This window comes from Eptatretus burgeri, chromosome 7 (assembly GCF_056783735.1).
Source record: "Eptatretus burgeri isolate ZD-2024b chromosome 7, Ebu_testis_v1, whole genome shotgun sequence".
Taxonomy (NCBI): Eukaryota; Metazoa; Chordata; class Myxini; order Myxiniformes; family Myxinidae; genus Eptatretus; species Eptatretus burgeri.
Genome location: NC_140967.1, coordinates 60,251,007 through 60,268,840, shown reverse-complemented (window position 1 = coordinate 60,268,840; position 17,834 = coordinate 60,251,007). Strand labels below are relative to the sequence as shown.

General features: G+C 41.5%; 1 protein-coding gene and 1 pseudogene across 2 annotated transcripts in view; both read left to right on the top strand.

Moving 5' to 3' along the window:
- Positions 1–14,967, top strand: part of CCDC102A (coiled-coil domain containing 102A) — a 59,197-nt gene extending 44,230 nt beyond the window's left edge. For both annotated transcript variants that reach the window (XM_085888694.1, XM_085888695.1), the window contains exons 4-5: positions 13,662–13,759; positions 14,218–14,967. In XM_085888694.1, the coding sequence (XP_085744820.1) occupies positions 13,662–13,759; positions 14,218–14,356 (237 nt within the window). In that variant the 3' untranslated portion in view covers positions 14,357–14,967. The remainder of the gene's footprint in view (positions 1–13,661; positions 13,760–14,217) is intronic.
- A 1,834-nt stretch (positions 14,968–16,801) lies between these two features.
- LOC147023359 (signal recognition particle RNA) lies at positions 16,802–16,942 on the top strand (annotated as a pseudogene).
- The last annotated feature ends 892 nt before the right edge of the window (positions 16,943–17,834 follow it).

Here is a 17,834-nt window from a genome sequence, read left to right as displayed (position 1 = left end):
CTGAAGGGGCCAGATCAGGACTGTACGGAGGATGCCCCAACATCTCAAAGTTCAATTGCCGGATATCAGTGTGTGGACAGGAATTGTCATGCAACACCTTTTGACAGTAGCCCTGGGTGTTTCCATCGAATAGCTGGTTTCAACTGGTCCCGGAGCATTTCACAATAATTGACACTGTTTGCCGTTGTGCCCCCCTCTTGATAGTGTTCCAAAATTTGGCCTTGTGAGTCCCAGAAAAATTGAACATAACTTTTCTTTCTAATGGTTGACATTTGAACTTCTTTTTGACTGATGTTGGAAGTTTCCTTTTGCTCTCTGGCTTGTATGCCTGGTGTTGGCTTAATGGTTAGGGTGGTGGGCTTTGGATCCTAGGGTCCTGAGTTCAAATCATGCTCAGCTGTTGAATTAATACCAGGTGGAGTTAACTTGACCTGCCATCCTTCCGAGGTCGGCAAAATGAGTGCCAGCATGCTGGTATACTGTGTCGGAGTGGCGACCCGTCCAGGATTGTGCCCAATAGCCAAGGAGACTGCTTAGGCAGCACCAACGCTCTGCACAGAGTATGGTCCCAATCTCCTAGAATCTCCTCCTCTGGCTTGTAATGGTGGATCCATGTCTCGTCTCCAGTGACAATGCGTCTCAAAAGATTCCCTTCATGAAGAAAGCGGTTCAAAAGGCTTTGGCAGCTTGTCACACAGTTGCACTTGTGCTTTTCTGTGGCATGTTTTGGAACCCATCTTGCAGAAAAATTATGAAAGCCAAGTCGGATGTTGATAGTTTCATGTGCAGAACCATGACTGATGTTCAAATGTTGTGCCACTTCATAAATAGTCGACAGTTGGTTATCCAGAATCATGGTGCAGACTCATTCAATGTTTTTCTTCTGTTGTGGATGTGGATGGGCATCCAGATCATTCTTCATCAGTGACACTTGTGCGACCATTGTTGAACATGGTAATCGAATCATGCACACACCGCTGCAGTAAAGAACTGTTCCCATATTGTGCTGAAAGCCTGCAATGGATTTCTGCCCCTCGTATACCTTCAGCTCAAAAAAATCGTACCACTGCATGCTGCTCTTCTTTGGTGCAAATAGACAACAGAACGGTCATGTTGATTTCTTTACAATGACAACTACTGACTGCTCAAGGTTGAAATTGCTTCACAATGGCACAGACAGTTTGTGCTTGTACCTGCAAGCACAACAAGAAATAGAGCAATCAGAGATTGCAGACCCTCACCAGGACTTGTTTTTTGTGGTGTATTTTTTGTGGCATTTAAGAGACATAATTAGAACTGCCACTGTGTAACTGCTGGCAGTGATGAACGGGTACCAAGATGTCCCACTTTGATGCAACCCTGCTTTGATTGGACACCAACCATGACCCATGACTTTTTCAAAATTATTATTCAATTTAATTTAGAATGGAATTAAAATATATTCGATTCAAATCAAATAGAAGACCAAATGGGTGCAGTCCTGCATTGGAGTAATCAGAAGAAACTCAAACAAGCAAAAAGCAAAGATTAAGTCATCCGGAGGAACCTGGGTAGGATTTGTATTTCAGCTGCTACTCCACTACCCTCAAACCCATCCAGACACAGCCAAGTGAGCCTTATTAAAAAAAAAAGATAGCAAAAAAGAACCCAGATCAAAAAGTTAAATAATTTGGCTACCAGACAATGCGTCTGATAAAGTTGAACTTTAAAACATTTATTCCCCATCAACATTGGATGATAATTGTGAAGTTTCACTTCGATTAATTAAGCTGTTCCAGAGAAAACATTATTTAATATTTTTCTTCAATCCAATATGGCTGCCAAACCATGGGATCTATAAATTATTTCTCAACAAACCTGTACACCCAAGGCTTGGGGAACATTTCTGTGAAGTTTCTCCTCGATCTGTACAGCTGTTCTGCAAAATATATTTTTTAAATGGGTTTTAGGGTAAATCCAAAATGGCTGCCAAACCATGTGACCGATCATGTCACATGTGTAAACATTTTGTTCCTCATGGATAGGTGGTCAGATGTGTAAAGTTTTGGCTCAATCTGTTTAGCTACTTCAGAGAAGATTTTTGATGGTTTTTTTTTTTTAATATTAAAAATAATATGGCTGCCGAATCACGTGACCGATGACATCATCAATTTTTTTTCTTTTGTGGACCATTTTATCCAAAGATGACCCTCAAAGTTTTTCATGCTGATCAGATGTAATATTCTACATATGCAATTTTGATATCGTAATGAAGGCACCTATGATGTGTGGCACAAACATCTATGAAAGCACAAACAAACAAACAAACAAACGAGAAGACGACATCATGCACAGCACGATACTTGCAAAATCCCAAAAAACAAATTTGACCTCAAAAATAATTGTTGATTGAATTCAATGAACAAATATGCAACTCCTCTTCAAATTTCAAGTGAATCAGATGAATCAGAAAATTTTAGAAAATTGGCCTATGTTGACCTATTGGCCTATTTGGACTTTGAAAATAATTGGTGGTTGAATTCAATGACCTGAAATATATATCCTCTTCAAATTTCAAGTCAATCGGATGTAAATTGAGAATTTTAGAAATATAACCTTAGTTGTTGACCTTGGACTATGTTGACCTTTTGGTCTCTGTTGACCTCGAAAATAATTGATGGTTGAATTAATTTACCTGAGATATAACTTTTCTCCAAATTTCAAGTCAATTGGATGAAAATTGAGAATTTTAGAAATCTCACCTAATTTGTTGACCTTTGGCCTGTTTTGACCTTTTGACCTCAAAAACAATAGGCTTCTTCCTTATGACAAACTCTACTGTGTGGTGAAGTTTCGTGAAGATCGGTATAAAATTGTGACCTGAAGGCGACAAACAGACAAACCAACAGACAACCAGACAGACAGAATAACAAGACATGTCGTCGTGCATGCACAAGACTTGCAAAATTCATAAAACAAATTTGACCTCAAAAATAATTGGTGGTTGAATTCAATTACCAAACCTGCAACTCCTCTTCAAATTTCAAGTGAATCAGATCAAAATTGATAATTTCAGAAATTTGGCCGATGTTGACCTTTTGGCCTATGTGGACCTCCAAAATAATTGGTGGTTGAATTCACTGTCCTGAAATATATATATGTATATATATATATATATATATATATATATATATATATATATATATATATATATATATATATATATATATATATATATTGTTACGGTTGTGGAAGTTCGCATTACACCATAAAGAGTCCTCAGGTGAGATATCTCGATAGGTCCATGTGTAGTTTGCCCAAACCCGTTGTATAGAGGGAATATGTGTGATTCATCCGGGCTGCGACGCTTTGAGTTAGCCATTTTTTCTTTCTCTATTGTTATTTTCGACCATTAAGCCACCAACAACGCAAACAGCCACTACCTTTACCTTCACAACTCCATCCCGCAAACATCACTTCACCGCCATTCCCAAACGACACCATAACCATCAAACTACCACCTTCGCCTTTGTCCTTCACAACCAACAACTGCACCACCTGTGAACACTGAACGTCGGGCTGTCTAGGGCCCGTTCGGCGATTGGTGCCAAACGCACCGAGCAGCGAGTGCGAATGGCGTCCTTTCCGAGGGGAAAATTCGGATCCAAAATGCTTCACGCCCACTCCCCCTCTGACCAATGGGCGAACGCGAGGGGCTTGGCCCCGCCTCCAAGCACGTGTATGTGAAGTCCGTTTATGCAGATATGCAGATCAAGGGAGGTTCACGCCCCTTTTTGCCCGACCAATGGCTGAACAGAGGGTGGCGTGGCCCCGCCTCCAATCGCGTTTTGATCCGCATATTTGCTTATCGGCTCCTCCTGAGACCTATAAAGAGATGAGCGCAAGGCGACTCGCAAGCGTGAGTTGAGAGCGTGAGTTGGGAGAAGAGCGGGGTAAAGGGTGAGTTGAGAGCGTGAGTTGTGGGGCAGAGCTGAGTGGAACTGAGAAAGCGTGAGTTGGGAGCGTGAGTTGGGAGAAGAGCGGGACAGAGCTGAGTGGAACTGAGAGAGGGGGAGTCGAGCTTGGAGAGAAGTTGTGGAGGAGTTGCAGGGAAGACGGCGGACGGCGACGAGGTCGCGGTGTGGGGGTCGCTCGACTCGTCGTGAGATCCAGGCCGGCCAGCCATACCCCTCTCCCTGAGCATCAACGATTCCCCCCCCCCATTCGCGCTGAGATAGTGCCGAGGGGGTCCCCGTCCCCCCCCCCACCCTAAACGTGGTGCCAACGGGACCGCTCGCGCGGAGCACGCCGGAGAGGACTCGCCGACCACGCCAGGGCACGGAGTCTGGGCGCAGCGGCGCGAACATTGCGGCTTGCCCGCCATCGCGTCACGAGGATGCGGGTAAGACCTCCCCGGTCTCGTGGACCCGGCCGATCTTCCGGGATCCACGTTCATTTGGTCTACGGGCCTGTCTGCCTCCTTGCCTGTGAGGGTGGCTTTCTTCCTTTGCTTTTTGCTTAAATCCTTGTGGTGGCGCCGTCTTTCAAGTAGAACTGTGGAAGTGTTGCCGTGTGTACGCGGATATTCGGTTTTAACTCTGCATTTGCTTTTGTTTCATTTTTGTATGGCTGTATATACGTGCTTGTCTGTGTGTGTGAATAAAATTCTTGCTTGTTGAACTGTTCCCGCTCTGCTTCGTCTCCTTCCTTTTTATTGACTCTCCATCCTGCATCGCGTAAGAGATTCGTAGTGGGTTTAAAACGCCCGGAAATTAATCAGAACCGTCAAGGCCGACGATAACTCCGCTCGGTTATCCCTGTATAACGGAACGAACTGCTTAAGCGGTTCGTGTACGGAGTCGGCCTGTGGCGTGGTACGATCGCCCGGTCGACCACTCGCGCAGGTACTTAGGTAGATCGAATTTGGCGAGCAACCCTATCCTGCGCGGGTGGGCAATTGGCACGATCGTGGTGAGGTTAAACCCCTACCCGTGACTGGCTCCAGGCGATAGTTCCTGGAGGGTCATGACTGAATTGTCTGTCCGGTGGGCGACGTGTCGCGATTCGAGTTACGTGGCCGATCGCACGCCGGCGGGCGCGAATTCGCAAATATATATATATATATATATATATATATATATATATATATATATATATATATATATATATATATATATATATATATATATATATATATATATACACATACATATATATATACACATACATATATATATATATATATATATATATATATATATATATATATATACACATACATATATATATATATATATATATATATATATATATATATATATATATATATATTGTTACGGTTGAGGAATTTCGCAAACCACCATTCAGGTCCCGTAGGTGAGATATCTCTGTAAGTACATGTGAAGTTAGCCCCAAACCCGTTGTTTAGAGGGAATAAATGAGATTCATTCGGGCTGCGACGCTTTGAGTTAGTCGTTTTTCTTTTTCTATCTTTTATTTCAAACAAACAGCATCTCAACAACCACGCCATCCCCACCACAGCGCCAACCACACTACAACAACGCCACACCACCACCTTCACCTTTACCTTCACAACTTCATCCCATATCATCGCTTCTACGGCCATTCCCGCACCACCTGTGATGAGATTCATTCGGGCTGCGACGCTTTGAGATAGTCGTTTTTCTGTTCTATCTTTATTTTGAACCAACCACGTCTCAACCGCCATCACACAACAATCACCGACTACAACGCCGCTTCACAACAACAACAACGCCAACAGCCACGACCTTTACCTTCACAACTCGCTCCCGCAAACATCGCATCACCGCCATTCCAAACGTCGCCATGGCCATAAACCACCACAATAAACCCTCCACCACCTTCACCTCTCCTTCTGCGGCCATTCCCGCACCACTTGTGAACGCCGGGCGTCAGGCTGTCCTGGCCTCGTACGGGACGCGCTGCGAACCGCGAGTGCAAAGTGCGGCCTTTCCGAGGAGAATTTGGATCAGGAATGATACACGCCCACTTCTGATCTGTCCAATCAGCAAGCGCGGGGCGGTTTGGCCCCGCCTCCAGGCGCGTCGGAGTAGAATCGATATATGCAAATTCGAGGATCAGGGGAGATTCACGCCCCTTTTTCACCGTCCAATGGGCGAGCGTGGCTCCACCCCCGAGCTCGTTCTGATCCAGAAATTTGCATATGGGTTCTCCTGCCGGATGATAAAGCGCCGAGCGCGGGGCGAATTTAGAGTTTCGGAAGAGTCAGTTTTGGAGAGCAGAGTGTGGCAGCGGCAGAGTGTGGCAGCAGCAGTGAGTTTTGATAAGAGTCAGTTTGGAAGAGTCAGTCTGGAGAGGTCGGAGAGCCGCGTGGAGCTCGCAGTCTGTCGGGGAGCTGCAGAGAGGGGAAGCCTGGAGCTTGGAGCGCGGTCGAGTCGGGTTGGAGCGCGGAGTGAGTCGGGAGGCGAGGGCGTACAGGTGGTTTGCTGCAGTCGGCTGAGGAGAATTAAAAGGAGACCGGATAGCTCGGGTCCGAGGCAAGGAAGGCGGCGGTCGGCGACGAGCTCGCAGTGGAGTCGCTCGTCGTGGGACCCAAGCAAGCCAGCTATCCTCTTTCCCCAGAGCATCAACAATTCCACATTTTTTTCCCCCCGCGCTGAGATAGTGCGAAAAGGGGGCCCCGTTCCCACCCCACTCCAAGCAGTGCCAACGAAACCTGCGAAGAAGCGCGGAGTCGGGGCACCCGCCGCGCCACCACATTTGCGGCTCATCACAAAGACACGGGTAGGATCCACCCGGTCTCGTGGCCCACAGGCCCCGTCTGCCCCCTTGTCTTTGAGGGTGGCCCTTTTCTTTTGCTTTTGAGTAAATGTGTTGTTGGCGCCGTCTGTAAAGTAAAACTGTGTAAGTGTTGCCGTGTGCACGCGTAGTCGGTAGTAGATCTGCATTGTTGTGTTTCTTTTGTTACATCTGCTTTATGTGCATAATTGTTGTAATTGTATATGTGTGCTCTCCGTGTGCCGCGGAATAAATGTGCATTATGTTGAACTGTTTTTCCCCTTTCGCTTCGTCTTTTCTTTAATTGAATCTCCATCTTGCTTCACGTAAAGGGTTGGTAGTGGGCTTAATACGCCCGATAATTAATCTGAACCATCGAGGCCAACGATAACACCGCTCGGTTATCCCGATAGTACGGAACGGGTCGCTTAAGCGGCCCGTGTCCGGGGTCGACCTGCGGCGAGGTGCGATCGCTCGGTCTACCCTCCGCGTGGGTACTTAGGTAGGTCGAGTTTGGCGAACAACCCTATCCCACGCGGGTGGCCAATTGGCACGATCGCGGTGAGGCCGAAAGGCCCACCCGTGACTAGCTCCCGGCGTTAGTCCGAGAGGGTCACGACAGAATTGTCCGTCCGGTGGGCGACGTGCCGCGATTCGAGTTACGTGGCTGTTCACACGCTGGCGGGCGCGAATTCGCAACAATAGATATATATATATACATATATATATATATATATATATATATATATATATATATATATATATATACATATATATATACATATATATATATATATATATATGGCTGCAAAAGTAGGTATACAGTAAGGACTGTACTTTTATTCATTAATGTATACCTACTTTTGCAGCCCCCTGTATATCCTCTTCAAATTCCAAGTCAATCGGATGAAAATTGAGGATTTTAGAAAATTTGGCCCAAATTGACCTTTTGGCCTATGTTGACCTTATCTGTTGAACAAATTTGACGAAACTTCAATGCGGGACCGTCGCAGGATCGGTGACCATAACCACCAAATTTTTCAAAATGATTGGCTGAGCAGTTTGGGTTAGAGGCGAGCGGAGAGATAAACAAACAAACGGAGGCGATCAACATACTTATCAAAAAAAAAATTTTTTTGCCAAGTAACAAACGGACATACAGACCCAAATGCAATACCCTCTCTTTCGGCGAGGGTAACTAGACCATTTAGACCTTTCATTTACAACCAACGACCTTTCATTTTGCACATCCTTCCATTTATTTGCCACACAAAATACACCATACAAAAAAGCACTGGCAAGGGTCTGCAATCTCTGATTGTTCTTTCTTGATGATATTTGAATTGACCACACAAACGAACCAATTTATTTTTTTTAATACTTGATAAGAACGAAAGACACAAACTTAGATGTTAATCTTCATTATATCTGTCTTATTCGGGCTCCAGTTTGGAGGAGTTGTAACAACTCGGAACAATTCGCAACACACAGATGAACAGCCAAAGTCAGTCTTCTTGCTGCCTGTGCATCTCGTTGTGTCGCAACCCTTTTGGCAGTTGCACCAATTAACCTGAAGAATTTATAAAGGTTCTGGTGACAGGTCGGTCTGTATAGGATTTCATTACTGATGATTGGCCTGGATGATGCAACATGATTAATAAGGTCCCTTTATTAACCATTTGCATCATCCCAGACAATCCAGGCCTTGGAGGATGAGGTGGCAGTGATACTTTCCAGGATAGAGCAAGCTTTGAAGTTGGGTGCTGTACTTCCATGTCCACAAGTTATTTGTAGGTCAGTGGTGCTATGTGTCACTGCCTTGACTTTTGAAGAAATGGATGTTGATGCATCCAACTGCTCCTATTTCATCTGCGGTTGAAGATACCATTGACATAGGTCTGCTACAAGCAGTGACAGGTGTGATAGCAGCAATAGTATCCATTCCATGGAAGGTATTCAGGCTATCAATGCTTCTGACATTGCAAAGTACATTCTCTGCAACAGGCTGAACAAGTTGCTATGTCTGTGCCTTGTGTGGTTACAACGATTACTCAAACCTTGTGACTTCTGAATATGAGCAAGTGAAGCCATGACTGGAAAGAGTTAAAAAAAGATACTTGATTGCAATGTAATGATGCATCTCCACACCAAGGCCAAGGTGCAATATTTGCTGCTTACATCATTTCTTGTCCAATTAATGTCAGCTTCACATCACGTTACCAACCAGCAGGATGCTTAGGAACATCTGCAAGGATTTGAAGATGAATTTTGTAGCCTTATCATGTTGAAGACATCTCTTTGTTAAATGGGTATATCTTCTAATATATAAAGGTCTTTCTCATCACTGAGTGTCTGTCACTCACTCACTTACTCAGTTAATGACTCAATCACTGACTTAAATATTTAGTATGTTTTAAGTGGGAAAGAAAGCTGAAATTTTGCATGCTGCTTTAACTTGAAGTCAATATCCCAGGAAAAATGACAAAATTGTTGGAAAATTTCCATAAGCTAAAATATCTGAAAATAAAAATCGGCTGGTGCAGCCTCAGTCTGCTCACTGTGCATCACATGGTCCATGACAATGGAGAAAGAAATGGAATGATTTGCAGAATATTGCCATGGCAACAATTGATACTGTATATTCAACTATGTGCCAAAGATGGTTGTGCAGTACACATGTGTGTGTGTGTGTGTATGTATATATATATATATATATATATATATATATATATATATATATATATATATATATATATATATATATCTTCTTCTTTCGGCTGCTCCCTTTAGAGGTCGCCACAGCGGATCATCCGTATGATGCGCATAGTGATTTGGCACATGTTTTTTTCGCCGGATGCCCTTCCTGACGCAATCCTGGTCGCCTCTTACGACACAAGGATATGGTACACCTATTTTAACCGGGGTATACACCGGCCCAGTACACTGGTACTCATTTCGCCGACCTCGGAAGGATGACAGGCTGAGTCAACCCCCTGGTGTATTAATTCAGTGGCCCAACGGGGCTTGAACTCAGGACCTTTTGGATCCCAAGCCGCTGCCCTAAACACTGCGCCAACACCAGGCTGTGTGTGTGTGTGTGTGTGTATATATATATATATATATATATATATATATATATATATATATATATATATATATATATATATATATATATATATATATATATATATATATATATATATATATATATATATATATATATATATATATATATATATATATATATCCATCCATTGGGACAGAGCGTTGGTCTGTTGGGACAGAGCTCTGTGCAGAGCGTTGGTGATGCCGAAGCTGTCTCCTGGGCTATTGGGCACAATCCTGGATAGGTCGCCACTCCAGCACAGGATCCTAGCAAGCTGGCACTCATTTTGCCGACTTCGGAAGGGTGACAGGCAGAGTCAACGCCACCTGGTATTAATTCAACAGCCAAGGGGATTTGAACTCAGGATCCCAGGATTCCAAGCCCACCACCTTAACCGTTAAGCCAAAACCAGGCATAATCAGCACCTTGAGGGCCCTCAAAAGGATACTCCAGTCTCTGCAAAGATGACTGCATCATCTGCAAAATCAAGGTCAGAGATCTTAACATTCCCAAACGATGCACCGTAGCTTGATCTCTCCGACATCTTCCCCAGAATCCAGTCCATGTAAGTGCTGAAAAGTGTGGGGGGCAGCACACAACCCTGACGAACTTCAGTAACAACTGAAAACAAGTCGGAGATGACATCACTACATCTCACAGCACTCTCAGGACTACAGTATAGTTCAACTCTCATCTGCATTCTGTGAGGACCGGAAGGGCAAGGATACAGTCAATTGTTGAACTTGTTGGTGTAAAACTTGACTGCTCTGGGTGCTGGTGCTCAAGCAGATGGTGGCGAACCCTATCAAGAATGATCCGAGCAAAGACCTTGCCCGGTACTGAGAGCAACGTCACCCTTCGGTAGTTGTTGCAGTTCTGGCGATCACCCTTCACTTTCCAGAGAGGGACAACAAGACCCCTCTTCCAGTCAGTTGGGATGATGCCTGTGTTCCAGGCAGAGCATTTAGAACTACATGCAATGCCATGAGTACAGCATTTCCACCAGACTTTAGAAGTTCAGCATGGAGGCCACAGATCCCTGGAGCTTTACCCCATTTCAACCAGTTCACCACAGCCTGTGTTTCCACAAATGAAGGTGCATCACAGTTGATGGGAGGGTCAACAATTGGGATAGTAACACTCAACATTCAACTCAACAGCTGGTGGATCAGCCTGGTATGGCCACTCAAAGTAACTGGCCCAGCGGGCCTTCACTTCCGACTCCTCTGTCAAGAGCCCACCACCCTCCGCTCTAAATGCAGTACACGAGGGACGGGCTTGGAGGAACGAAATGCATAAATTCCCCTGTCAGCAGGACAAGAATCACTTGATCACAGGTGATGCTCCAGTCCCTCACAGATTCCTCGCACATAGGCGTCCTTGTCCACCCTCAGTGCATGTACAGTTTTATGCCTCAACTTCCTGAACAGCTCAACTCTGCCTTTAAGCCTGGCCCTATGACTCTGGTCCATGATATCCAGTGTCCTTGAGAGAAAAAAATTCTTCTTCACCTGATGGTGAGTTCCAAGACATCCACTCAACATCAAAGATGGTGGCTTTGAAGGCACTCCACAACTCTTCAGGATCCCCCACATCCCCACTCAGCCTGTTTGAAAACTCCTCAGTTACCCTCTCATCCTTGAGCTTGCCAACATCCAGCTGAGGCTGGGATGGTACCATTCTCCTGGATTTAAGCTGCAACTTCAGATATGCTGCAACAAGCTTGTGGTCAGTATTGAGGAACTGAGCACTGTGGTAGACCCTGCAGTTCTGGATCATCCTCCAGCGATGATCAACGAGACCAGGATCAATCTCCTTTGCCCCATCAACAGTGTTGGAATACCAAAGTCCAGCGATGAATTTCTGGGCACTGAAACCATGAACCATCCACCCAAAGTCCATGACTTCCTGCAATGTCAAGGAACTTAGTGCTATTCTGGTTCACAGTTCCTGACCAATGGGGACCAACACACATCTCATAACCCTATCAGTTCCAGTTGATGCATTAATATCCCCCAAGACGAGAAGAGTATCTCACCTGGGCATTGATCAACCACAGACTCGAGCGTGGCATAGAACGCGTCCTTCACGGTGAGATCACTCGCCTCAGTCGGAGCATATACAGAGACCAGGGAAACGACACCCAAGGAGTGATGAATCCTTTCTCTCATATTACCCTTGTTGACAGGTGTTACCTCAATTATCATTGGAGTCAGCTTATTGGACACAGCTACAGCAACTCCTTGGGCATGGTAACCATCAGAGTGACCAGACCAATAGTATGTGTAACCATCCACCATGATCTTGCCACTATCGCATCTCTGTACCTCAGAAGAGTGCTGAACCAATGTTCAAACGCTTGAGCTCAAATGATAACAGAGACGGGTGATCATCCTCTTCGAGATAGGACATTCCAGGGACCCACCTGAAGCGACCACTCAGGTTAACCCAAGGAGACTGCCGTCTGGTGGATGACACCTCAGCACCACCCTGATACGCACTACCGTAATCTGACCCAGGAAGGTTACCCCATAGGTTTCCTCCCATCATAAAAGAGTGGGGGTCCCGAAGGCTTTGCCCCAATCCCATCTTCCGGTGAGCTGCTGTTCGGAGTGCAGCTGCACAGGAGGTACTCCCATGGAGTGGGTCTTCAGATTTCTTTGCGTTTTTGTGTTTTGCGGAATGAAGGGTGTTACATTGGCCGGAGTGCAAATCCTGCCACAAACCTCCTCAAAAAAAGTAACCCAACTGCAGGAGGACGTCTGCAGACACAGTTGGGTACTCGATATGTATGACCGTTGGCTCACAAGGAGCTCCTCCGCCCTTTGACAGGCTTTGTTCTTCATCCTGCTGGGTGTCCATATCATACACCCTCCTCACCAAGAAACTTGGTGGGGGAGACGGTTTAGTTGCCGACAACCCGACCATGAAACAGGTTAGTTAGTGCAGATTTACATGGTACCTGTAGCAAGTCACAGATCTGATCTGGCCTGAGCTGACAATAACCTAGACATCTCGCCTAGTCCCTGCATTGCACAACGATATGAAGGAGAAAGAGCTTCAAATATAAAGATTAAAAAAACAAAAAAACACCAAAGTGGTGAAAGCATTAATTCTGACAGTTTATGGTTGCGTCAGAAATCGTACCAGTCTCAAAATATGGGATACGAGATCCCATCACCAAAGAAGTTTGGTGATTTGCAGAGAAAAGGTCACAAAATCAGTTGGTGGACATCTCCAGTATTAGTTGATGGACGTTCAAGATCCCATGGTGTCCTTCACAATGAGTAGACAAGCTATCGGCGGCACCCTTCTTTTTGTTTTTTCTTCAAAACTCCTGTGCTGACTTCCTTTGGCGGAGTAACAACCCATACAGGACTGTAACCAGAGCCAAGAAACTGCTTTAACAGACCTGATGCTCTGTATCGAGCATGGTAAATGAATGTATTAAGAGTCCATGATAGTGTGGACTCTCATCACACACTGACCCAAGTAAGGAAGGCAGTTACCTCCTCCATGAGCCGTCTTGGCTTTAACCAACAATCCCATAGTGACGTTGCGTTTCCCCTGACATAAGATCAGTTTCCAGAAGCTGAGAACCTAAATTGTTAATAATTTTGCTTGTAGCTAGATTTGAACCCACAACTGCTGACACACGATCACACAATTTCAGTGTCTTCACCACTACTCACCATTGTGCACTTATGTCATTTTTGCATATCCAATGCATTAACCATGCTCTCTTCTGCCTATCCAGATATCAGTAGCTCAAAATGTAATTGTGTTCTTTCTCTAGGACCTCGGTGATGAGGAATCAGAAGATGAAAAGAGGCTGGGCCTGCAGGCAGATGAGTTTGAGTGGCAGGAACTGCATCCTGCTCTCACGGAAGAGAGGTGTGTGTGTATGTGTGTGTATGTGTGTGTGTGTGTGTGTGTGTGTGTGTGTGTGTGTGTGTGTGTGTGTGTGTGTGTGTGTGTGTGTGTGTGTGTGTGTGTGTGTGTGTGTGTGTGTGTGTGTGTGTGTGTGTGTGTGTGTGTGTGTACGTGTAAGTGTACGTATGCACATATAACTTCCCCTCTTATCTACTCAGTGACATTTCACCCTCAAGTGACTATCCAACAGGATGAGAAAAAGGTAGTGATATTGCTGCTGCGCTGTCTTTCGATTGTGGTTTCTGTCTTTGATTGGACTCCAATCTGTGGGATTGGTATTTCCAAATAATTGATGGTGCTGTGAGTGAGTGAGTCCTCATTAAATCATATGGAGTTTCAAAAAAACAGCAGAAATAGAAGTGTGCCTTTTATCCGTTTCCCTGTAACCTGATGTAATGTTATCTTCCCATTATTCACAGAACTTTTGCAAAGATTCCATCGCTGGAGCCTGTGGGGTCAGAAGGCTCAAAGGAAAGCTATGATGAGCCAAGTGATGCAAGCGACACTGAGAGCCAGTCAAGCAACGAGTTGCATGTCACGTCGGAGGAGGAGAAGTGAGGGAGAAGTGCTTATGTTTCGAGAAGACGATACAAGGGTGTTGTAAAAGTATATGATGGTTCCAGATCATGGGGTTTTGGCAATATCTATCTTGGTACATTCTTGATAATGTAGATAAGTACCAATCGATGGTAACCAGAGTCTGTATTGCAGTGCCCCTGCCAAAATAAAATGAGCACAACGGATTGTTATTACAACTATCCTATAATTCATGGACCGGTGTTTGTATGTTTGTGGGTTTGTTTGTCAGGCTGCTACTCCTACAGTTCTGGCCCAATTACATCCAGACTTGCTACAGAGGATCAGCATGACCCCAATTAATGTATAGGGGTGTTTTTATCTTGGGGGAGGGGGGGGATGAGAAGGGGACGCAAATTCTCTATGTAAATGTGTATCGTATAGCGCCACCTCCAGGTTGGGGAGGGTATTACAAGTCTCCACCATTCACAGTACAGTATTCCTGTCCCAACGTTTTCCAGTGCAGAGAGGTGTTTTGAATTATAAGCAGTTGGTATGATTTTGCTTCATGCGCGTTACCCGGGTTATTTTTTTTTTCATTTATAGAGCTGTCAGTTGCCTATACACCGCCCAAATAAAGGTATGCATCAGGAGACCACATTGCATGCTTGGAACAAGATCGCCCGTCGGGTGGTTACTCGACTCGTATAAGAAATGAACACAATCATCTTCTTCTTCCTTTGTTTTGCAGCACATTGGCTGAGTGCAAGGCTGTACTGCTAATGCAATGCCCTCTGTAGGCTAGGGCAGGGATTTGGAATTTGTTCAGGGTGCCGGTGACAGCTTGCCTACTCTTCAAAAGAACACTGTGGGATCTTTAACGTTGACCATGTAATATCGGCAGACGGGACTCCCTGTTTAACGTCCAACCGAGGGCCGGCACACACACCGATTAATCACCCAGCCTGTGAAAAACTGCAATGACACTTTATTGCTGGTCTGAGAATCAAACCCAGGCTAGACAGCTTAGAGGTGAGCGTACAAACCTCTAGGCCATCCTGGCAGCATATGAACACACTCAAATGGAATTATATATATATATATATATATATATATATATATATATATATATATATATATATATATATATATATATATATATATATATATATATATATATATATATAGTCAGTGTGGGGCATCAAGAGCCAGTATAGAAACCGAAAAGGTTTCAAAAGTCACCAGGTAGATGAAACGGTGATATGTTTTCCTGATAAGCCCCAATAAGGGCGAAACCAGGTTGGTAGCTTCACTTTTCATCTCCTTAGTGACAGCTTTTGACTTTGCATTCATGAACTCGAACTAGATGCCCTTTTGTTTGCAGGCATGACACTGTTGTCATGAGGTCATCACGGCATTGGTCTATGTTTGGAGAATTTCAGAGTTTCCATTGGTACATTCCCCCATTGCTTAATCACAACATTGGTGCTTCCTGGTTGTGATTGGTGGATGTAAGATGACGCGTCCATGTGGCAGATGGAACTTGTTGGGGCCAAATACAATCTGGCCTCAGCAGTCACTGTCAGTTGGGCATCAATAGCCAGTGTGTGTGTGTGTGTGTGTGTGTGTGTGTGTACATATATATATATATATATATATATATATATATATATATATATATATATATATATATATCTATATATATATATATATATATATATCTATATATATATATATATATATATCTATATCTATATATATATATATATATATATCTATATCTATATATATATATATATATATATATCTATATATATCTATATATATATATATATATCTATATATATATATATATATATATATATATATATATATATATAGATAGATATATATATATATATATATATATATATCTATCTATATATATATATATATATATATATATCTATCTATATATATATATATATATATATATATATATATATATATATCTATCTATCTATCTATATATATATATATATATATATATCTATATATATATATATATATATATCTATATATATATCTATATATATATATATATATATATCTATATATATCTATATATATATATCTATATATATCTATATATATATATATATATATATATATATATATATATATATATATATATATATATATATATATATATATATATATATATATATATATATATATATATATATATATATCTATATATATATATATATATATATATATATATATATATCTATATATATATATATATATATATATCTATATATATATCTATATATATATATATATATATATATATATATATATATATCTATATATATATATATATATATATCTATATATATATATATATCTATATATATATCTATATATATATATCTATATATATATATATATATATATATATATATATATATATATATATATATATATATATATATATATATATATACCGGGCGTAGTGGCGTGCGCCTGTAATCCGGCTCCTCGGAGGTTTGGGTTGGAGGATCGCTTGAGGACGGGAGCTCTGCACTGGGCCGCGCTAGGAGAGGGTGTACAGCAGCCTGGAATCATGGCGAAACCCAATCCTTATCCCTGGGTCGTAAGAGGCGACCAGGGTTGCGTCAGGAAGGGCATCCGGCGTAAAACTGTGCCAAATCTGTATGCGGATCATAACGGATGATCCGCTGTGGCGACCCCTCACGGGAGCAGCCGAAAGACGAACAACAACAACAACACATCTATATATATATATCTATATATATATATATATATATATATATATATATATATATATATATATATAGATATATATATATAGATATATATATATATATATATATAGATATATAGATATATATATAGATATATATATATATATATATATATATATATATATATATATATATATATATATATATATATATATATATATATATATATAGATATATATATAGATATATATATATATATATATAGATATATATATAGATATATATATATAGATATATATATATATATATATATATATATATATATATATATATAGATATATATATATATATATATATATATATATATATAGATATATATATATATATATATAGATATATATATATATAGATATATATATATAGATATATATATATATATATATATATAGATATATATATATAGATATATATATATAGATATATATATATATATATATATATATATATATATAGATATATATATATATATATAGATATATATATATATATATATATATATATATATATAGATATATATATATATATATATCTATATATATATATATATATATATATCTATATATATATATCTATATATCTTTATATATATATATCTATATCTATATATATATATATATATATCTTTATTTATATATATATATATGCTTGAACCCGAGAAGGCATCAAATTAATGATATCCTGTGTGATATCTGATTCGGATTTTGCCATAT